Here is a 24,224-nt window from a genome sequence, read left to right as displayed (position 1 = left end):
GGTCTAACAACTATAGGTTTTTTGTAACAGCCTGATTGACTTCAACCTTTACTCTGACATTCACACTGAAAGTCAGACCTTTTTGGCCGCAACTGCGTTTTGCCTGTCTGTTGGATGTGATGTGCTCAGTCTGCACTTATGTCTGGCTCGACCCAACAGATTCATGAGAGAGACTCGAGTTCAGTGTTTTAACACTTCTGTTGTTTATTTCTATGAAACTATTCATCTTTTATACATTAACTTGAACAATAAATAGACAGAATGCATTTACTTGTGAAACTTGGAATTCAGATAAAATGTGAGCAAAAGAAGCATGTTTCACCTTCTGTGTTGAAAGCAATACAGAAGGTTAGATGGAGATGAATCAAGCATTCTGCATGTGGGAACTCTGTCTAGCTCTGCATAAGTTTATCAGGAACACACACACTGTTTCTTAGGGCTGAACATGACAGTTCTTCCTGAATACGGGAGGAGTAAAAAAAAAAAATCAACCTACAAAGTCTGCATGACTCAATCAAATCTCACTTGGGGTTTTTCAGGCTGATATAAAAAGCGCTCCCACTCTTGAAGATAGGTTTTTTAATTCCAGGTGGTATTAATCAGTGTGTAAAACCATCTCTGTAATGTGTTTTTCACTCTTGGTGAGCGATCCTTGGTGATCATGCTGTGGACATTGAAACTACTGTGTGTTTAGAGAAGGTGTATGGGGACTCTGATGTTTCTGCTCATTATAATTCCCAGTCAATTTGTCTGTTATCAGAGGATTAAAGCCAAACTTTGTCACAGGTAATTGAAATATCAAATAGTTATGTGACATACACTGTTTAAATCTAAACAACTACAATGGTTTGCACTCACTCACAGCTCTTTTGGTATATTATAACCACAAGCTGCAACTTATCCACTAGAAACATATTTTTATCAAGAGATATAGGTTTATATTTGAACAGTTCCTCATGTGAATTTCTTAAGGTGGTTGCAAAAGTGCTCAAAAACAATATAAAACATATACAGCATGTGAAATGAACAGAAATGTCAAAGGATTTGGTTAAGGGGTGACATATGGACCCAACAACATATAAACCTGTCTTGTCTTGCCAGGTAGAAAATATCAGTCCCAGTGTCAGGGGCAACTGTGACTCTACAGCTCACACATTTTAACTTCAGCTCTCCATTTAATCGTGAACATCAAAAATCAATGCCCAAACATACACCAGCAACTATGTCTTTCAAAAACTGAAATGCGTGTGGACACAAAATAAAAGAAGTAAAATAAAATCTCATCCCACTCTACCACCTATCCAGCCACCTACATACCCACCTACACATGTCCAATCCTCATTCTGGATTTTAACAATGCTTCTCTACCATCACTGGATATGTATCTAAACTGATGTTCTCGTTATTTTCAACATGAGAAAAAAAACGCCTCTTTAAACACTTTTTAAAAGTCTTGATAAAGGATGAGCAAAACTTCCTAAAAACTGATTATTCATTAAGAATATTTCTGTAACCATATTCATTCTGCATCCATTTGTGTACAGTGCAGTCCATTATTTGTCCCTATTGATGAAGTGATGCATATGCAGCATTGCAGTATTGTACTGCAGGTCTAAGCCTTTTCTGCTGTCTGCCAAATGTGCCAAACATGGAAGGCTTCCAATCTTTTCTCAGCAGCCCATTTTTCTCCAGTAATCTGTTTGTTTTCTGTTGCACTTTTGCTTTGTGTCTCCATCCCTCTATTCTACCTTCCACTGCTTGAGTCCCGTGGTAGACTTCCTGTTGTCTTTTGTTTTCTTCTCTTTTTTCTTTAATCCCCCTTTCACCCTTTTCCGTTTCTCTCCCCTTCTCTTTAATCCTTAAACCCTAAAAGAAACAGCATATTGTACTCCCCTATCCTCTGCATCCTTCCTTGATGTTTTTTCCCTTTTCTGTCTCACTCACTTTCTTTTTCTTCAACAGATGGAGTGCGACAATTTCATCACCGTCCTTCAGAAAGTTAATGACACATTCATAGTATGTGGGACGAATGCTGGAAGCCCCAGATGCTGGATGCTGGTAAATATCTACAGATAAATTCCTTTGAGTTTCCCTGTCTCTCTTTCTGCTGCCATAAGAGCTTTCTGCAGTAAATTGAGCCATCTGTAGAGCAGCTGCAAACAGCATATATCTATTTCCTCACTTATTTCTTCTGTTCATAAAATGAAGGCTAACAGTTATTTACACTCAAAGAGAATGTTCTTACTTCAATGTGATCCTTCACAGATAAATTGAAGTTTACCCAGTGAGTGAAGGGTAAAACATGTAATGAGACAGACCTCAAGGAGACCTCCGCTTGGCTCCAATATCTTGCACCTTTCCCCTGCAGGTAAATGACACGGTGCTGACAGACGTCCAAGGCGGTGGGATGATAGCGCCAGCCTCTCACATCTCACCTCCCTTCCCTTCGCAGAAGTCAATCAACTTGCCTGCAGGTAATGAATTCCAAAAATGAAAACTATTTTCCTTTCAAAAATTCAGGTTTAGATGAAAAGAGAGGAAATATCAAAGATTTTATTTGTAATTTAATATCTGAGGAAGCAACTGCTGCAAAACATCAGACTCCGTGGTACAAGTTCCAAGTCATTTAACAGTTGGTGAAAAATCTGAGTGATTTGAAGTATTGGTTCTAAATTAGGAACACTTACTGAATTCATTTTGCACCCAAAATTGGATCCAGTGAGTTATATTTGCAGGGAAGAGGATGAAAACGTGGAAGTAAGATAAAAGGCAGCCAAGGGATGGTGCATGTGGAAATGATGCATATTTTTATGCATGTTCTTTGCATGTCAAGTCAAGTTCAAGTTTATTTATAAGGCACATTTCAGCAACAAGGTAGTTCAAAGTGCCTTACCCCATATAAACATCATACAGTAACACATTATGAAACAAGCAATGATCATTACATTTTATCAAATGTCATCATTAAAATCATCATGCAAATACATAAAATATACAGTCAACATGTCTGAGCAGAAGGGCGCAATGTTATTTCTCTAAGCCATGCTTAGGATCTCCATGCTGCCTTAAAATGATTAAATTATGCTATTTTCAAAATAAAATAAGCAGACATGTTATGATGTTGGAGAATACTTTTTGCAAATAGCTTTGACATTGCCTTTCCTGACTGAACTTCTCTCATTCAGTCTTAGTTTTCCACCACTCATGTACTGTAAAGAATAAAGGTTTTGCTACCCCTTGCATATTTAGTTTAAAGTAATTTTTGAAATTCACCAACATGTTTCTTTTGACCTGTAATAATATTAATGCCTAGCCCATACTTGTATCTGATGCAGGATCTCTTTCTATGTATCTGCTTTTTCTGTACATTAAATCTAAATCTATTTTCCATGCATTTGTTTAAGGCATAGAGATGAACAAGATAAATATTATTTGGGGAGTAAGTGAGTGTTTTAATGCAGTAGAAATTAGAAATTAATGAGTAGATCGATTTTCTTTAGCATTTGGTTCTGTAGAAGTGTTTCAATCTATTTCTAAAGCCTCCTTGTCTCCTTGGCACCTGTCTTACTCTGGAGTAAAGCCACCTTCAGGTCTTCATATTAACTCGGCCTATTTGTGTCAGGAGAAACAACGTGACACTTGTGAATCCTGGGCTGCCAAGAGCAATCTTGCTCTCATAATCATCTTCTATTCGTGTAATGAAGATGACTAAAGGTTTCTTTTCTCTGAAGTCCCTCGGAATGTTAAGTGCAAAATGCTTTGTGATGATTATACAGACTCACCATAAAAGTTATTATGTTGTCTAGTACTGAAAGCTCTGACTTATTTAGACTCATAATCAAACTATAGTTTGCTTCTTTATTATTAAGTTATATTTGGTTATAGTTGGAACTTAATCACATAAAAGGTTTATTAATATTGACTAAAAAAAGATTTGTTATAAAATCCACTGTGGGCTGAGTAACTTGAGTCATTTTGCAATATAAATAAAATCACTCATTTTGGCAGATGACTAATCCTAACATAAGAACAAATTACTTATTTGGATCAAATGTGTTCTTAAGCTACAGTTGGAGACAAGAATTGAAAATCACGACCAGTGTATCTAAGTGAAATATTGAGTTCCAGTTGAACTCAAAGTTTATTACATCACTCCCATATGTTCTCCAAATGCATAGTAGAAAACCAGTAGGATTTAGTCATTATTGTGTGCAGTGACCAGGCAAGAATTCTGGTAAGAATTAGTTGAGTTGCACTTGTATGTATGCAGACTCTGTATCAGAACATTTATTCATAGAGGTAGTAATATGGTACAATATACAAGACTGATTTATTGAGATAAAAACTAAACAAGTAGAAATCCAATCTTTTTCTTAGAGATTGAATGCAGTTTTATCAGTAGGGCAGCCATGTTTTATGTTGAGGTCAGGGCCAACAGAAGAAGTCTATTTTAACAGATTAATTCATCAGTCTTGCTACTGAGAAATTCCAACTTTTGAGTTCAATAAACCGTTTGCAGTTACTAAAGTTGCCATTTACATCACAAAGTTGGATGTTTTTAGAAAATACTGTAGTGTGTTCTGTAGTTTGACTATTCCAAAGGGCATTTCTATAGTCATCTGTGTCCTTAAGTATTCTGTAGTTAGATTGTTCAAGTAGTTTTTCTATAGTTATACATTTCCTACATCAGCTCTGTGGTCAGGTATTCCTGCGTAAATTTATGATATTGCCATGGAGAAGAGGTTGTCAAGGGAATTGTGAAAATAACCTACAGTTTGTCTGTACAGCATAGGAGTGGCTCACAACAGCAACTTAATAAAATGTTCCAACTTAAACCAGAGTTATAAGACATAGAGAGATAAAGCGTTACAATAGTTATTTGAAAAACTGCCAAAACAGACACTGTACTAAATAGTGCTATGGTAAGTTTTTGAGACCAATTTAATTTTATTTATTTTTCCTATCATAAATTTTAAAAAGAAAAACTTAAAAGCTTTGCTCCCCAGGTTTTGTTTGGTCCCCAGCTAAGACTTAGATAATGCATACATTAATTTTAGTAAACTTAGTATTTTGTTACAACTTGGCTTCGGCAGATCGCTGAACCTGATGTGAATGGTATGACAACATCTGACCTATTTCTGTAAAGATTTTTACTCAATATTTTTTCAAATCTAGCTTAGATTTCTTTTGTATGTAAAGACAATTCATATATAAGGCTGGATTTACTTGCACTTGCAAATTACAGACAAAGCTTCACAACACAAAAAATAAGACTCTTCAAATGAAACCCTTGAGTGTGTAGGTATTAAGTCTTGCATAACATTGCCTAAATAGGGCTGTATCTAATTAAACTGACCTTCAGTAGTCATTGTGCATGAAGAGGGACTTGCAAATTGTGTGTTTCTTCAACCATCTAATGCAGATGGGCTGTTTGAAGAGGCACTTAAATCAGTGAGGGTTTGGCTGCTCCTCCACATGGGGGGGTTGATTGTGCATGCAATGAGTCGACCCCTTTGCTTGAGTTCAGTGGCATCTACATACTGATCAGTCCTGATTAAGATGTTACTGCCATGATTTCAAATGCTTCCCCCTCTGCATTGCTATGGAGACAGCTCTGCATTGAATTGTAACAATATGGTCATTTGTAGCTCATGGGAGCAAAAGCTGCTCTGCTTTATAATGTTGTCTTTACTTTGCTCTTGGCTCCCTATTCTCTGCCCTGCTTTTTTTATATTCTGTCTTTGTCTCCCAGGCCCTACTTTTTTCCCTCTAAACTCTGTATTTAATGTTCTCTCCTCTTTGTCTTCCCCTCTTTTCGCCATAGTCAATTCTCTTCTTGTGTCACTCCAGGCGCCCCTCTCCTCCATTTCAACCTTGTACTGATTTGCCAAGTGTGCCCTGTTTTTTATTACCTGCCACTCACCATTTCTTCTCCTGTGCATCTTTTGTTTTTTCCGCCTGTCTCAGATGGGAGTCTGTATTCGGCCATGTCATCAGTAGGAGGTCACACCGGCTTGATCCGTCGTACTTTTGGCTCCCAGAAACTCCTGAAGACGGAAAATGTTTGGCTGCTGAGTGAGTAGGTGGGGGGGAGTCACGCAGAAGGTGTACACGTTTAGATAATTGCATATGGAGATGGTGGGTGGTGCTCTCTGTAAATCATCTACTATCGTTCCCATAGGGACAAAACCATGTAGGTGTAATCACGACTGCTGTCAAACTGTCTTTCCAATCAGATGCTCATGTAGAATCTCACATGGTTCTTTTTTTAAGATAGGAAATAACTGCACAAGAAGTGCAGTAATGCTTTTAGTTTAAGCGTTGATGTATTTGATCTCTGTGGATATATTTAAATCTCACCTGTAGATCCTCAGTTTGCTGGAGCATCCATAATCCCTGCCTCGGAAAAGTACAAAGAGGAGATCTATTTCTTCTTCACGGAGTTCAACAAAACAGCCCGAGTGGATGAGGAGCCACACAGGGCCCGCATAGGTCGAATCTGCACGGTAAAGAGTCTGCATACAGTTTTTACCAAATTCATATAGTACACCCTATATAAATAAGCATAAAATCCAACATTTCCTGTGTCAGGTAAGCTAGAATTGCCTAAATTTATATTTGCCAAACATCAGCCCAACATACAGCATATACAAACATCTAAATTCATGTGTCTATGGTTTTCAGTACATTTGGCAGCATCAGTGGCTTCAAATCCTGTTGGGAATCTTCCCACTCTTCCATTTTTAGTCGTCTTCACAGATGTTCAGAATCTAGCTGGGTCACAGCAAGAGATCTACAGAAGCCACTTGTGTCCTTTATTGGTGGCCTCATGGTTGATTGAGAAAATGTAAACCTTCACTCTGACTTGAAGAAACACTCTCCCATTCCCTATAATAATTTTAAAAAATCTTATTTTAACAGTGTCTCATACACTACCAGCGTAATTTTATTTCATCCAACATAAAACTTAAAATCAAGGTGACCAACATGCTTCTCTTCTAACCTTGCAAATATATTACCAATAAAAAAATATTGAAAACGTCAGGGCAAATATGTTGTATTTGTGATGAAAAAACTCTGATGAATTACTATGCTGATATTGCAAGTGCTTGATAACATTGTGACCAAAGTCTGTTGTCTGGAGCAGAGACTTTAGGTGACAGATGGGAGCTGAATCATGTAGGATTAAAATCAGATCAACAGGTTTCTGTATTTCTATTGGCTGCATTTCTTCATATCATGTAACTTAGTGCATAATATTCAAAATATGGAAATTTATCAATGTATAAATTGATAATAAAATTTATATTAAATGGCTCCTTAAGATTGCTGAACACCCAGGAAGTTTTTAAAGAGGGCTAGAAGGGGCTAAGTGTTGATCTTGGGTGTCACACTAAAATAAAACCCAGATGGGAATCAGGACTGTAATAAACTTTATAAAAGTGAGTTATTCACAAGATTGAGGGTCAAAGATTACATAACCATAAATACTTATAAACCACATACATAATTCAGACTAATTGAAGCCGTTTTCTTTTCTTAAGTTATTGTTCATTAAAAATATTTTCCACATAAGACTTTCTCATCAGGGGTATTAGTGGGATCTGAGGAGGTTGATTGTCATGCCCTGTTAAAACTTAAAACACTGTATTTGTGGTAATGTCATTCATGGAAGAAATAAAATGTTCTCCTTTCTGAGTGCTCAATCAGTAATGCAAACAACAACTTCATTATTCTCTACAACGTTTTGTACTGAATACCAGAGGTATAAACACTATTCATTTGTGCACCTCAACATCTAAAACAATTATTATAATAACAATTATTATAAATCACATTTCAAGTGATATCGTCATATTTGGAGTTAGAAAAGAACCAAATTCAGAGAAAAACTGTGGTTTAGCATTTAACATAGTAGTGATACTTTATTAGCTTTGAATGTTGTTCATTTATGGAGGTGTAAATATTCATTTAATAACCAATAATGTGGGAGAGCCTTTCTGGATGAAGTGTTTTGACTGAAAATAAAATCAATAGATAAGTAAAAAAAGATAAAAAATTACAGGTTGCTAGCTCTATTTCTGCACCACGGTAGTTGTTTTGATGAATATACGTGAGGCACTTGAAGATGCAATGGATCTCCAGGTGTGAATTGTGCTACATTTCCTATAAAATTATTTTAATGTTTTACAGTCTCTCAGAAGACTGAATCTGTCATTGTAGAGTGAAATATGCTGCTTTGCTTGGAGGATGCTTTTAATCAAACGTTGCAATCAGCAGCATCAAATCAGGTGTTTTTCTAATTAGCTCTCAAAGGCAAAACACCTGCAGCTCTGTGTGAGCCGTGACTCATCCTCTAAATTCAAATCAAGAACCTTAAATGTAATGAGGAAATGTTGAAGAGGTATATTTTCATATTTACTGATCAATAACAAGTCGCAGCTCTTTATGAAATGTCTTAATTTTTTAAGTGATTTTTTTTTTTTTTACTTAGCATTTCTTGGCTTTGTTTCTGGGAGGAACATGGATGAGCCCACCTGTTGTAACTCTGTAGTGTCTCTAAGCAAAAGAGAAAATATATTTAAGGTTCAATAGTTTCCTTCAAACTGCAAAACCACTGATATGACTGAAATCAGTCTGGAAGGAAAACATAAAACAGGTTTTCTCCTTTTTCACAAAGGCACTGAAAAAGAATGTGAAATTTATATATCTCAGTAGAAACTGTCATTATTATTTCAGAGACTGCTTATTGCAATAAAAATATAACTAAATTTTTAATCACTGAGCTCTAAATGAAGTAAGTAGATAATAAACATCTTGGACTTAATATCCAAAGCTTTCTAAAATAAATAGTGAAATAATTCTTTTCAGAGGGAAATGAGGTTCTGCTGCTCTGTGTTGTGGGACAGAACTGTGTCACGGGCAATAAACACAAAGCGATCAAAAACACAATCAGCCTGCAGACCTGGCTGCCCCTTTGTGTCATTGTTAATAAGAGCCCCTCTGTGTTATTTCCAGGTGGATGAAGGGGGCATCAAAGCCCTCCTGCCAGAATCTTTTACCACCTTTTTCAAGGTTCGGGTGATGTGTGGCGCAGGCAACACACAGCAGCAGTACAACAACATGAAGCAGGCTGTGGTCCTGACAGCTCAGGACAAGAGGGCTGGAGTCATGTATGGCCTTTTTTCCAACGCATGGTAGGTGCAAACATGGCAACCTTTTAATTCTACCCAAAAGTATGATTGGCTCTGTAAGAAAGCTAGACACATATGTACGATTTTGTAATACTGCTTCTTAGGACATGTTAAACCAACTTGAAGCAAGCTTAATGCTCATTGGATTGAAGATATAATGTTGGGGTTGGGTCTGGAAAAAATAAGATGTACAGTGAGTGGGTATCAAGATGAATTTAATAAGACCTGGTCAAAATTCATTATTTATGCTAAGGGTATATCAGTTATTTGCAACTTACTGTGAGGTTTGTTTGTTTTTTCTTTTTTTTATGTGGAGATTGAGATGATTCAGTTATATTTGAAATTGTATGAATTAAACTCTATTTTAAACAAATAAATGATAAAGAAACTTATCTAAAATAGAACATGGTAAACCATTCAGCCAACTTCGTGATGACTGGTGTTTTATAATTTACTGATTCTGATTGTTTTAAGCTAAGCATTTGAAATGAATTTATTTGAACTGTGTTGGACTGAGCTCTAACTGATGAATTAGAGGCTGATGAAATAATAAAAAAACAAGGTTTGTACTAACTAGACCTTTCACATTTTTACAAAGAGCACCAAAATAACCTTGATTCTCTATTTATGCTGTATGAATAAAATCCACTCAATTATCTTGAGCTCAATTGTCATCAAAGCAGTGGTGTTAAGAGACAAATCTTTTAATAAAAATATATATGATTGTGCTTTGCTTTTGCCATAGAGTTTAAAATAATTGCATTTGATTGCAGCCCTCTTTACTCTGATACTTTTAAATGAAATCAAATGCAATCAACTCTAAGAAGTAAATTCCAGTTGTATGGTTTAGTCAAAGCAGACGTCTACCAGTAATTTCTACTTCCCTCTGTTGAAAAGCCTTGTGGAGATGCAAATTACTTTTGGCAGCAGGACTTGTCACCTGCCCACACTGCTAAAAGCACCAATACTTGCTCTAAAAGCCATTTCCAGAAAATGAGTCTGACCTAAATCTCATAGAGAATCTGTGGAGTGTTGTCAAGAAGAGGCACCAGAGCCAACAATGCAGAGAAGCTGAAGGCCGCCATTAAAGCAATCTGGACTTCCTTAACCCCTTCAGTGCAGAGCCACCTCTGCATTGAAGCAGTCCCTCATACTGCAAATTGAGCTTCACATTTTGAATTGAATTACCAACAGAAATGTAGTTTTCAATTATTTTTTATTTAATAAGATGCACTTTTAGGAAACAAAAGAATTCATTTCATATATCAAAAAGGAAGGAGTAAATGACTATGGGCAGTGACTAATCCTTGGTGTGCCACAAACTAATCTAATTTGCACAGAAATTAAAAAGATGTTAAATATTAGGGTAACAAAAAAAAATGCTTCCAATTTCTTATTTCAAGGTGAAAGGTTGAATAAACAAGTTTCCCACATAACACCCTAAATACCTTTTCGAGGATTAATTTACTTTTTCCTCCATTTTAGGGGAAGAACGGTGGTCTGTGCCTATTCCATTGAAGATATTGATCGAGCCTTCTCTAATTCTAAACTGAAAGGCTACAGCAGCTCATTTGGTGGCACTCGACCAGGGATGGTAAGAAAATTTGCCTTTTTTCTTTCCTATATTTTTCACAGTGCAGAGACAATATGTGTAAAAGCATGAGTCAGTCTGTAATTTAGTGACTAAAATGTTATTTTAAAAATGGTAATAAGGGAGAAGCAATTTTGTGCTCTTTATTCAGGATGTTTTGCTTTTTGTACAATCCAGTCTGATGTAATTCGATTATTCCGCCTTTCTTCTCAGTGTGTACGTAAAAGTCCATCACCAGCAGATGCTCAGAACAACGTCAAAAACCTTGGCATCATGAGATACTACCCTGAAATTGAGGATGTAATTCGGCCGGTTGGTGTGAATCCACTTGACCTCCCCACAGATGATCAAATCACCCACGCTGTTGCAGATATTGTCCTGGCAGTCAATGATGAGCATTACACTGTCCTGTACCTCGGAACAGGTACGTGTGCACATTTGTGTGTCAAAATGTTAAGAGTGGCTACATGTGTAAAATTTTGTTTAGAGAGTTTTCATTTATTGAAAAAAATCCATGTTTACACCACAAAATTTCAAAATCTGACTGTTTTAACTCATTTTATACCTGTTCTTTCTGGAAAATTGCTTGTTCTGAACCCAGTTTTTTAATTTCCTCTCGGCTCTGATTGATTCCTGACTGGATAAACTGCCACTAAAAGAGGAGATCATTGTTACTCCCTATTGGTGCAGCATTACAGTGTCAAGAATTACATTTTTGTAACTGTTTTGTTGAACAAACAGTTTTAGAAAATCTTACTTCAGTTAGAGTAGAGGGGAATTTATGGGATGTATATTTTAGTATTCATTTACCTCAGGTTAAGGAGGTGGCAGTATTTGTGAGCGACAGAGAACTAAACTCATGTTGATACTATTCATCATCGTCATCAGCTTTATTAAAGACACAAATAGGTCCATAGAAAAATAATACAATAACACAAAAAAACCAATCACATTGATCAAGTAGTTTTCATATCAGATGAACTTGACTAAGAAAGGCATGTAAATTCTTGGTTAGTGATGTCCTTTCACCATCCTGTGTTCAATATCTCCCTGGTAACCATGGGCAGCCTTAGTTACCAACATGTATTTTACTGCTTTGCATCAGAGCAGAATTACACCACAGCATCAGGATACAGGGCATACAGCAGGTCCACCACTTTTAGCTGCCAAGCACCTGTAATAATTGCAGTAGCGTTTCTATAGAGACACTAAAAACCAAAAACACCGCATTCTCTTAGTTGCTGATAATGTAGAATGTGTACTTTAATTGTTCCTGAGATTAGCTTTAGTTGTTTTACGTGCATCAGTTTTAATCTCTTGCTTCTATTTTATAGCAGAGCAAATCGTTTGAGTTATTGATTGATCAGCTGGCTGGCCTCCAGAGCTGTAGCTTTTTACTGAATCTTAGGGTGCATTCACACCAGCCCTGTTTTGTCTGCTTTAATCAAACCTGGTTTGGTATATTTTCTTCAAATGTTTTTGTGTTGTCTCCTTCAGTGGGTCTTGGTGCAGCGCCACCACAGGTGAGGAGGTAAACAAGTTACTCAAAGCTCTTGGTTTGTTTGACTATCAGGTGTGACTACACCCTTGGCGCATAATGACAAGAGCAAGAGAGATAATGTATGAAGGACTAAGCAGAACTAGAGATGTGTAAAAATACTGAGCTAAAACTAATTACTGAGCTAAAAATGCAGAATTTTCAAAAAAAAATTTTTTGAAAACTTATATGGGGTCAAAATTGTGTCCACATACATTCTAAGAGTTACCATCTGTCACCTCTCTTCAGTCAAAGCAGTGACTCTGAGGCACAGCTGTTGCTTGTAGCAGTTCGTCTAAAAATTGTGCTGCGCTTCAAGAGCATTACTATGGCAACCATCACAACTTGTATCCTCATGCTCTGTATGTTCTGAATGTGTCACAACTCTGAAGTTCACCAAAAAGATGTTTATCGGTTCTGTCATTACTACAGTGACTGTATTCCCGTCATTCATCAGGCCTTTCTGGGTTGGGTGTATTTTTAGCAGACAGAAACGAATGTAAAGTTAAAAAAGAAAAGGTTGATGGCCACTCACTGTGGGCTTTACTAACTGTGTCAGTTATTGCTGTGGAAGGGGACAGAATGAACAGCTGTGGATTTCTATGGTGGCCTAAAAAGAAAGTAGAACAGTTTGATTCACTCTTCCAACTGAGGCCAGGGAAAACATTGCATTAGAAATTCACTTTTTATCTTTGTTTTTTTTATTATTATTATTTTCTGCACCCATAGATGCAGGCATTGTCATTTGTGGATAAACTTTTGCCATAAAAGGTTTTCATTTTAAACACTTTTGATGTTACCTTGCCTTCCTTCAGAGTGCAGGGTGTTAATATTCATCATGCACCAAGTGGAGCTCATCAGTCATCATAATTACTTTCAAAGAACCTTTTATATTTGTGCAAATCATGGAGAGAAGTTACCTCTATGAAATTATTCAGCGTCAAATAAGGGAAACAGGATTAGATTCTAAAAGTCAAAGTCAATCAAATGAGCAGCTGTGGGTTTGCATTGAGTCCAGCGATGGTAAAAAGGACATTTTGGCAGACTGGGGTTATAACTCCTCACCACTGAGGGAGAATCCAGCAAATATGTTTCATAAGCATAAAAGAAGCTGAAAATTAGGTTTTGCAAAAGCTAATTGTAAGATGCGAGTCCATAATGCAAACATCACTGAGTGATCAGGCTATAACTCTAGTAATACTGGCTTACAAAGTGAAACAAGACAACTGCAAACAGTTTAAACCAGAAGTGTACATACACTGTATAAACAAACACACGTTTTTCACTGTCAGATATTAAATTAGTCTAATCTTCCCCTGTTGTAGGTCAGTTAGAATTGCCAAAATTATTTCTGTTTCCTAATTACCTGAAAAATAAAATACATGTTGTTTTTTCCCCTTTGTATTAGTTAAAATTTGTCTATAAAAAGGTCTAATTTGAGAATCCTTTCCAAAACCTTGCATCATAGTTTGAAGGAATTTTGACATTTTGCTCCTTTCTGACCTAAATTGGTTTTCAGTTCTGTCCACTATTTCTCGAGACAAGATGACCAGTTCAAACTATTTACATCTTGCTTAGACATTTTTTAAAAGTTGGTGGTATGACTGGCATCATTGTTCGTTTTGTGTCAGAGCTTTAACCTTCTGGCTAAAGTCTAGAGAGTAACTGCTCTGAATGCCTTTTCAGCCCATGTTGGTACTGGAATCCTTTTACTGGTAGACTCAGTTTTAGTTTATTAACATAGTACTTTTGAACATTATTAATTTTCAAAGTCAAACAAAATAAAATAAAGGAAAAAAATGAAATGAAATTTGTCAATGTGTAACAAAGTGGAAACACAACTTTGACAATATCGGTAAAAAGATTTATATCAGGATGGTGTGTTTTTTTTGTGATTTGTGGTTTTATTATCTAGGTTTTGCCTGAGAAAACAGGTGAAAAGAGAAAGCAGAAAACAAATTACTCAAGTTTAATGTCACTGAGAAGAAGCTTCTGGTTTCAACTGTAAGTCTGTCTTAAGTTGCACATCAGATACCTTGATATGAAATGTCTATTGGAAAGGGACCACAGAATGTTTAAATATATGTTTTAAATTGGGTTTTGAAATCAGATGACATTTGATTCTTTGAAAATAAGTTTTCCAAGTTATTTTTAAATTAACTGCCATAAAGTAGAAAAAAACAAAAACTGTTATTATTCAGTTTTCACCCATTTAGTAATGTGGCTAGGTACAAATCTTGTATATAACCAGAAAGTCTCCTGGGTTTGGAAGCTAAAAGAAATAACTTAAGAACACTGCCTTTGAGCAAACTAACAAAGTGTTGACATGTTCCTAATAAGTAAAAGCACAGTTTATTGTGAAACACCTTGTACTGGTCCCGCTGGGATACAGTGAACCAAGCTAACAGGGTGAAGCAGTATTTGACTAAATTAATTTCTTCAGCTTTTGATCACGACCCAGGAAACATTTAAAAGGATTAAATTGATTTTTAAAATGCCAGTTCATGTTTTTTTTTTTTATCTGTAGCCACCAAAACAAAACAAGAACATACTGTATTTTCCTTGAACAATGTTGTGAAAGGTAAGTAATTGGTGCAAAGGCTTTACTTTTCCACATAAAGTTAACTTGATTCACAAACCACAATGCAATAAGATTGGAATTAAAATTGTTGGTATCTTGTTATAGATACTAATTTCACTGAAGCTACATTTTATCACAAGAATCATAAAGAGGTGAGTCACAGAACTTTACCACAGGGCTCACGGGCATATGTGCATTCATGAAAAAATAAATGTATAAAGTTGATGCAATTCCACAGGGATTTGTGTGGAAGCTCGGAAACACACTTAAGTGATGCCTCTTAAACTTTGAGAGCAATATGAAAACGAAATCACAAACTCTGCCAAACTCTAAGTATCTACTTGTCTATTATAACTAAGGGAAAACACGGACTTAAAAACGTAGCATTAGTTTAGAGATTCACTTACTCCATGGTATGGCAATGCAATAGGATGGAAAGCTCACAGATAATCTTTTTAGAAGAAGCTCTTAGAGCTTTTGCTGCACTTAAGGCTGAGCCAAGAGAAGTGCAAATGGATTCCTAAAAGCAATACAGAAGAACCCTTTCAGTAGGACTTAGGTCAAACAAATTAGCCTGCTTTTATTTAATGTACATTTTCTTAAATATGGAATCTTGATTTTTGAAAAATCGCTGTTTTCATCAGGAGAATATGATTGTAAAACCAGTCGTACTAAAACTGTAATTTAGAGATGCAACAATCAGAGATTTTGTGATTGGTTTCTGACTCTGGCAGGCTGGTTTCAGTTTTAGCCAGTTATTCTCTGTCTTTCCGGAAATAAAAGAATCACAGCATATTAACTTTACTCTTTCACAGAATATTTTGTTTTTACATATTACAGGTTTCAAATGTGGCATAGCCTAAGCTCTTCCCCTACTAATACAAATAAGTCTTTTCTACTGTCAGATGAATTAAATTACTAAAGCAATTAATTTAACTCCGCAAGGATACATACCTTTTGTGATCAACCATTAATTATTTCCATAAAAAGCAGACAATGCACTGTAGTTTATCAAACTAATTTACTTTATAAAACAAACTTTTTGGCTAACAATCACAAACTAATATATAATTGAGTAAACTGGACACAGCGTAAAATGACCATGTATAAATTTACCGTTTTTTATATTCTTTATCTTAATTCAATGAGGCTGTAAATGAAATGCTATGCAAACAATTTTGGCAGTGGATTTGTTCTGAAATTAAGGTGATTTATTTACCTCTGAAAATTGACTTTATTTTGGTTTCCTGTTAAAAACCTTGAACTTGAGCTAAAACTTACTTTTTTGTTTTTATTTTATTACCGTTTCTTTGCAAGACTTGTTGTAGCATGCAGTCTTTTTATACCCACTAAAAACTAGAGGTGCACCATATTATTATTGTACCTTTTTATCACATGATCTATTTAAAATAAACAATAGCTTTGACAACATTTCTTGCTTCACCATATTCTGTGACAGAATTGGATTCTTCCAAATTACACTAACTTTATTAAAGAGAATGGAAAGAACTGCATCAAATATGCAAAAGAGGAGCAATATTGTAGTTCGACGGCTTAAAGATAAGATAAGATTTATTTGTCATTGTCATCAACAGATTACGAGATTGAGATTTGCTCGACTCGAGTTAAGGTGCAGGTTATGTGTATATTCATAATATACAAAGATAAAGAAATAAATGCAGTGAGCCCTAAGAAGTTCCTTAGCTGAAATAAAAATAGCAGACTTGTAAAAGCCTGCAGAGTAACTGAAACAGTCAATATATCTATCAGTACACTGTTAGGGATGAAAAAATAAGGATCCATTTACTTTACCTCAGTAAGTCAGTGACAGATTGACCACCACAGGCACAAAGTGGTTTTGAGTGTTTTGGCCATGGAGGTTATACAGAAGCTTTCCTCGGGGCTGAAGAAATGTCAGAGATATATATCTGTTTTAGCTTGACTTCATGTTCCAGATTAGAAGTTATATTCCTTTATTTGCTGCTGTGCTTGGAAAGTCACACAGGAGAGGTTCATCTAGTTTATCAAAATTTCAGTTGGGAAAGAATATCAAAGTTGAGAGATGTAAAACTGATTATTTTCGTAAAATAATGGGATGTTTGAGTCAAAGCTATGAAAAAGCTTCCCTAGTTTCTTGTCTTCAACTAATTAAAAATAAACTTGTGTGATTGTGGAGATTTAAAGGTAAAGTGTGAAGCTTTTTACCTTTAAACAAATGTCCCCTCAGCAGTTTCTGCCTGCATAAATATGGCTAAAAACAGATTTGCCAAGCAGATGTCACAGGAGTTCAGTAACGTCACCCTTTCCCCTTCAGCTATTTCTTTTTGTGCTGATACGCTGGTTTGATGAAAGATCTGAAAATAGCTGCAGACTGGATTAAAGAATCAGGAGAATAAACAGGAAAGAATGGAGAAAGTTATCTTTGACAACACCGAAGGATTTGAAGTCCATGAAAAAAGAGACAAAAGAAAACCAAGTGACAGCGTGAACCTGATTGTCTGATTATAAATGAGAAAGTGCCTGACAGGCAGAGTATTCAGGAAATAAAAATGTGCAATAAAAGGGATCACAGCTTCCCATTTTTATAGTGGAGAAGGTAAAACAATCTTTTATGTGACAAAAGACAAAAAAAACAATCTGACTCATTTTTACATCAAACTGACAGGTTATCTGGACAAGAAGAAGTTGTTTGTAGACAATAAGAATGAGCATTATTAAGAAGTGAGAAGAAAAATTAACTATTAGAAATAAAACCCTGCAGGGAAATGGCAACCAACGGTGACAAGAGTGAGATACTGTAAACTATGTAAGCTGTGGCTGCTCAGATGGGAGGGGCACAGCCTATTGGGCAAAAAAGTGATGGCTCATTGCTGAAAATAATGACTCATCATTTTTCAAACTGAGAGTGCATGCACTATTGACTAACGGAGGAAAGCTATACAGTCATGTCTGGAATTTCAGCTGCATCTTTTTATCTGTTGGAACTTTGTTCACTTTTATTCATAGAACAGACAAAACACAATTTTTCCGTTTTAAATTGCAAACCTTCAAACAATCCTCATGACTGGACTGCATAATATGTGTAGTGTTAAAAATCAGTGCTTGTGTCTGACAACAAAAACACAAATGGTGAAATTGGCCAATCTAAACAATTCAGTCATTTAACTTGGCAACATGAATACATTTCATTAAGTCAGAAGTTTATCTTGCTTTTTCCCGCAGCCTGCTGCGCATTAGAGCAGAACTTCGAATCCAGACAGCAGACCAATAAATGAGTTTCTTGGTAATCGGCTCCCTTGTCACTCTGTTAGAGCAGTGACATGCTGCTTCCACAAGCGTATTTACATATTTAAAAGATGCATTGACTTGAACAGCCATGGGACAAAAGAAACTTTCAATGAGTGTCACTTTGTTCTTGGAAAAACTAAGCGGATCAGTCTGTGAAATGGGTTATAATTTGATGTAGCTGTTTTCTGCATAACTTTAAAAGTCTTTTAAATTGCCATTAGAGAAGTTTGGTCATCTTTTTAGAAATCCTTTACATTTTACTGAAGACACTTGTTCCAACATCATTACAATCAGACTGAGGTCTGTACTTTGACAGGGCCATTGTAACACCACAGCCATTTTGTTGTAGATTTCCTAGTGGGTTTGGAATCATTGCTCTGTTGACTCAGTTTGGGTCGAGTTTGAACTGCTGGACAAATTACTTCTGATTTGACTTTAGAATACTTTTGGATAAAGAAGAGTTTCTTGGGATGGGCTCAATAACTGTAATGTCTTCAGGTCCTGTGGCTGTAAAGCATTTCACATTTCTATGCTGATGGTTTGTATGAAGTATTTGTGTTGAAATGTGCTTTTGTTTTTTCTCTGATCATGGCACTCTGCATAGAAGACAAATATGTTTGGTTTGGTCTTGACTATCTAAAAGAACACTATTTCTTACATGGAACATGTGACCCGTGGGATATAGGATGAAGATCTATATTTTTATTTTGTTTACAATTTTTCCAAGCACTACATGTTTTGACCTTCAGATGACATTGCTGGGACATTTACTCTGATAGTCCTAACTACTAAATCAGATTATTTTTGCTTACTTAATTTTGAATAGCAGACTTAAAGTTGTTTGCAAATGTTCGTTAATGTTTTCCCAGATCAATGGAAATCCTTATGGAAAGTTGAAAGGAAAATGAGCAATTTAAAGTTGCTCATTTATTAAATCTTCATTTAATGGTTGAAGCTTTTCTATCAGATCATTGCTGGTGCCTTTCATCCTTGTAAAACACAAATTTTCTTTATCTTGTATGCATGCTGCAGACCATGTTTTTCTGTGATCGTATTGGAAACTGGGGAACTTTCTTTTCTATAATTAATGAAACATGCAATTAATCTGAGCGCATCGTTTTCTATTATCTGCAAGGATGCCTTGCTTTAAACTGGAATAACATTGCCACATTGAAATGAGCATGAATTAACTAACACTTCAAATAGAAAACAGAGATGAAAGATTGAGAATGTAACTTCAAATGTTATGGTGATAGTGATGGAAGCTGTCAAGTATGGTTGTTAGGAAACAGCAAAGTTCGCTGTTCTGGTTCCCCCAATTAGACATTTTTTTTATTTAACATTGGGCATTTTAATTCTTATGACTGCATGTTGTCACAATTTTCACTTTGAAATCCTTTTACAATTTCCTGCTTTCTTGTTGCATATAATTTATTTCACTGACTTTGTGCCGTTAAGATGATAGTGTGTATGAAAACAATCACATGTTGCTCCTTTTATCTTACATTGGTAACATAGAGGTTTCAGCACTTAAAATCCCAGTGAAGGCAGTAAACTTCTCCATCCATCCATCCATCCATCCATTTTCTTCCACTTTATCCGGGGTCGGGTCACGGGGGTAGCAGCTTCAGAAGGGAGGCCCAGACTTCCCTCTACCCAGCCACTTGTTCCAGCACCTCTGGGGGTATCCGAAGGCATTCCCAGGCCAGCTGAGAGAAATAGTCCCTCCACCGTGTCCTGGGTCTTCCCCGGGGCCTCCTCCCGGTGGAATGTGCCCAGAACGTCTCACCAGGGAAGCGTCCAGGAGGCATCCTGACCAGATGCCCGAGCGACCTCATCTGGCTCCCCTCGATGACAAGGAGCAGCGGCTCTACTCTGAGTTCCTCCCAGATGACTGAGCTTCTCACCCTATCTCTAAGGGAGAGCCCAGACACCCTACGGAGAAAACCCATTTCGGCCCCTTGAATCCGCGATCTCTTTCTTTCGGTCATGATCATAGATGAGGGTGGGAACGTAGATCGACTGGTAAATCGAGAGCTTCGCTTTTTGGCTCAGCTCTCTCTTCACCACGACAGACCGGTACAGCGCCCGCTTCACTGCAGATGCTGCGCCAATCCGCCTAACGACCTCCCGCTCCCTTCTTCCCTCATTCGTGTACAAGATCCCGAGATACTTTAACTTCTCCACCTGGGGCAGCCCCCCCCCCGCCCTGACCCGACCCGGAGAAGGCACTCTACCCTTTTCCGGCTCAAGACCATGGCCTCGGATTTGGAGGCACTGATCCTCATCCCGGCCGATTCACACTCTGCTGCGAACCGCTCCAGCGAGAGCTGCAGATCACGACCTGATGAAGCGAATAGGACAACATTATCCGCAAAAGCAGAGATGAGATCCTAAGGCCACCAAAACGGATCCCCTCAACACCTTGACTGCGCCTAGAAATTCTGTCCATGAAAGTAATGAACAGAATCGGTGACAAAGGGCAGCCATGGCGGAGTCCAACTCTCACCGGAAACGAGCCCGACTTACTTCCAGCAATGTGGACCAGACTCTGACACTGGTCATACAGGGACCTGACACCCCATATCAAAGGGTCCGGTACCCCATACTCCCGGAGAACCCCCCACAGGGCTCCCCGAGGGACACGTTCGAAAGCCTTCTCCTAACCCTAACCCTCCCCCTCCAGGACCCTCCTGAGGTTGTAGAGCTGGTCCAGTGACCAGGACGAAAACCACACTGCTCTTCCTGAATCCGAGGTTCAACTATCCGACGGACCCTCCTCTCCAGGACCCCTGAATAGACCTTGCCAGGGAGGCTTAAGAGTGTGGCCCCTCTATAATTGGAGCACACCCTCAGGTCCCCCTTTTTGAACAGGGGGACCACCACCCCAGTCTGCCAATCCAGGGGAACTGCCCCCGATGTCCATGCAATATTGCAGAGTCGTGTCAGCCAACACAACTCTGCAACATCCAGAGCCTTAAGGAACTCCTGGCAGATCTCATCCACCCCCGGGGCCTTGCCACCGAGGAGCTTTTTAACCACCTCGGCGACCTCATCCCCAAAGATTGGAGAGCCAAACCCAGAGTCCCCAGGCTCAGCTTCCTCAATGGAAGGCATGTTGGTGGGATTGAGGAGGTCTTCAAAGTATTCTACCCACCGGCCCACAACATCCTGAGTTGAGGTCAGCAGCACACCATCCCCACTGTAAACAGTGTTGGTGCTGTACTGCTTCCCCCTGCTGAAACTCTGGTTGGTGGACCAGAATTGCCTCGAAGCCATGCGGAAGTCTTTCTCCATGGCCTCTCCAAACTCCTCCCACTTCCAAGTTTTTGCCTCAGCAACCACCCGAGCCACATGCCGCTTTGCCCGCCGGTACCCATCAGCTGCTTCCGGAGTCCCACAGGCCAAAAAGGCCCGATAGGACTCCTTCTTCAGCCTGACAGCATCCCTCACCGAAGGTGTCCACCAACGGGTTCGAGGGTTGCCTCCGCAAAAGGCACTGACAACCTTGCGGCCACAGCTCAGATAAGCCGCCTCGACAATGGAGGCACGGAACATGGTCCACTCAGACTCAATGTCCTCCACCTCCCCCGGAACGTGTTCAAAGTTCTGCCGGAGATGGGAGTTAAAGCTCAAAGAACAAGGGAGTCCCCAGGAGGGCCACTCTCCAGTACCCCCTCTAAGGAGTCCAAGAAGGGTGGGTAATCTGAACTGTCGTTTGGCCCGTAAGCACAAACAGTCAGGACCCGTCCCCCACCCGTAGGCAGAGGGAGGCTACCCTCTCGTTCACCGGAGTAAACCCCAACGTACAGGCGCCGAGATGGGGAGCAATAAATATGCCCACTCCAGATTTTCATGAACTATCTGAAACAGTCATTTACATCTGCCCCACCTAAATATATTAGTCCAAAATTAATTTACATCAAGACTGTTTTTATATATACATCCAAAAATTTACCCCAAAAATAACAGAAGGAAAAAAATTAATACATAAAAAGACAGCTTTTTACTTGTTTGAATTGAAAACATTATCTGACACATGCACATTAATGTTAATTTATGCGTTACTCAGCCTTTTAAATTGGAATTACCAGTTGCAAATCTGTCAAATTGCATAATAATGACTGCCACTTAAGCTAAGCAAAGAAAAGTAAAATCCATCAAATATTAAAGTTTGAGTGGCACCAAAGGGTTTTCTTTTGATGTGATTAAAAAACGTCACATCTAACCTCCTCAATCTATGTCAAGTGTGTTCTCCTTCATTATTTCTGCAGATCAAGGCAAAGTTCTCAAGGTTCTTCACACCATCCAGGATGTCTTCATCATATCTCAGTATTCTCTGTTCCACAACGAAGGGCCTGTTCTAAATATGGCCATCGACTCACAAAAGGTACAAGTGATGCTTCAATAAAACATGGCAAAGTCTTATTTAGGTGAATTTATGCTTTTAATCTTTAATGATACTCTATATCTAAGAGAAAAAAAGGAACAGCTGTAGGAACCTTTTTTAAAAGACATAGCAAAGAAAATCTTTTCTGTATCTGTCTCCTTCATGTGACCTGATTCTGTCAGTGAAAAGGGAGAAATTCAGCTTTCCTTTTTACTACTGATAAAGCTTAAACATCCACATATACATAATTTATTGATTGAATACGACAGTCAAATGAAAGAGATGTGATAAACTCACAACAAGAATCTTATCCATTTGGTGCATAAATTCAAAGCTTGTCTTTAGAAGATGCAATTGCTTACTGTCAGGTTCAAACAAAATGGCTACATAAAAACTTTAAAATCTTATTTGTTGACAGTCTTGGTGAAAATGTGTAAAAAGCTTTACAATAAATTCATATTTTATTACAGTAGCGTCACATTGGTGTCTAGCTCCAGTCTTCACGGGCCTGTGTCTTGGCAGTTTTAAATGTGTGTCTGCTCCAAAACAGCTGATCCAAATGGTCCATTTATCTCCTTCAGTGTGTCACAGCTTACAGAGGCCTGTTAATGAACCATCATTTGATTCAGGTTGATGAACCAGGGAAAGAACTAAAACATGCAGAATGCCGGCCCTTTAGTCCTGAGTTTGGACACCAGTGATCTAGCACAATAAAAATTAGCGGCATTCAGGGATATATGTATACTAAATGGCTGAATCTTTTTCTCTCTAGGGTCACTTGTATGTCGGTACTGCTATGGAAGTCCAGCGTCTGCCTTTGGCTGACTGCAGGCGCTATGGCCACACATGCAGAGAGTGCATCCTCTCCAGGGATCCTTACTGTGGTTGGGACAAGGCCAGGAGGAAGTGCATCGCCATCCCGCCAGGATACAACGTCACAACTGGGTAAGTTTAGATATGATGTCATCACTGCAGCACTATTGGCTCATCTAATTGCAACCAATAGATAAAAGATACTTAATCAGCTAAGTTTCTTTAACACCTTTCAAGACTCTCAGGGGAAATGCCTATATGGTTTGTGTGATAATCTCCTGCTCTAGAATGGTGAAACTAGCTTCAAATACCAAGACAGATAAAAATGTTAAAGAATGAAATTCTCAAATGTAAAGCCATGTTACGTTTTGACTGTCAAGCTTTTCTCTGCCATATTTCCAATATAAAAACAATAGCAACGACCTAGCCTATGAATAATTTATCTTTTTTCCACCTATTTTTGCTGTTATGGCTCTGCTAATGTTAATTTATGAGTAATGCCAGCTTTATGAAAGAAAGAGACTCATTAGCCCCTTTGTGAAATAATTGTCTGCTCCTAATTCTGTCTCTCTCTCATTTTTTTCTTTACAGAACTCTTATTCAGAATCTTGATAGTTCCAACTCCTCCATTTGTGAGGAAGCTGCTGGTGAGCTCTTATCTACACTCTCCCACTCTCTCCCTGTCTTAATTAAACCAAAGTGGTAGCGTTTCTGTGCAACTATAGCAAAAAACAAAAGATGACTATCATATAATTGAGCAGTGTCCAAATTCCCCAAAGGGACAGTATACTTCGATTTCATGACTTGCCCTGTCTCAAATCTCATACCCC

General features: G+C 37.9%; 1 protein-coding gene across 1 annotated transcript in view; it reads left to right on the top strand.

Annotated features, from left to right (window-relative positions):
• LOC114140274 (semaphorin-7A) overlaps window positions 1-24,224 on the top strand; it is a 52,293-nt gene that overhangs the window by 20,158 nt on the left and 7,911 nt on the right. The window contains exons 4-13 of the mRNA XM_028010041.1: window positions 1,963-2,058; window positions 2,369-2,474; window positions 5,968-6,075; window positions 6,367-6,506; window positions 9,019-9,197; window positions 10,680-10,788; window positions 10,999-11,209; window positions 22,466-22,581; window positions 23,354-23,526; window positions 23,986-24,041. Coding sequence (XP_027865842.1) covers window positions 1,963-2,058; window positions 2,369-2,474; window positions 5,968-6,075; window positions 6,367-6,506; window positions 9,019-9,197; window positions 10,680-10,788; window positions 10,999-11,209; window positions 22,466-22,581; window positions 23,354-23,526; window positions 23,986-24,041 — 1,294 coding nt within the window. The remainder of the gene's footprint in view (window positions 1-1,962; window positions 2,059-2,368; window positions 2,475-5,967; window positions 6,076-6,366; window positions 6,507-9,018; window positions 9,198-10,679; window positions 10,789-10,998; window positions 11,210-22,465; window positions 22,582-23,353; window positions 23,527-23,985; window positions 24,042-24,224) is intronic.

The sequence above is a fragment of the Xiphophorus couchianus genome, chromosome 3, assembly GCF_001444195.1.
Source record: "Xiphophorus couchianus chromosome 3, X_couchianus-1.0, whole genome shotgun sequence".
In the NCBI taxonomy this organism is placed as follows: Eukaryota; Metazoa; Chordata; class Actinopteri; order Cyprinodontiformes; family Poeciliidae; genus Xiphophorus; species Xiphophorus couchianus.
The sequence above is the reverse complement of the archived record's forward strand: the minus strand, read 5'-3'. Positions and strand labels throughout refer to the sequence as shown.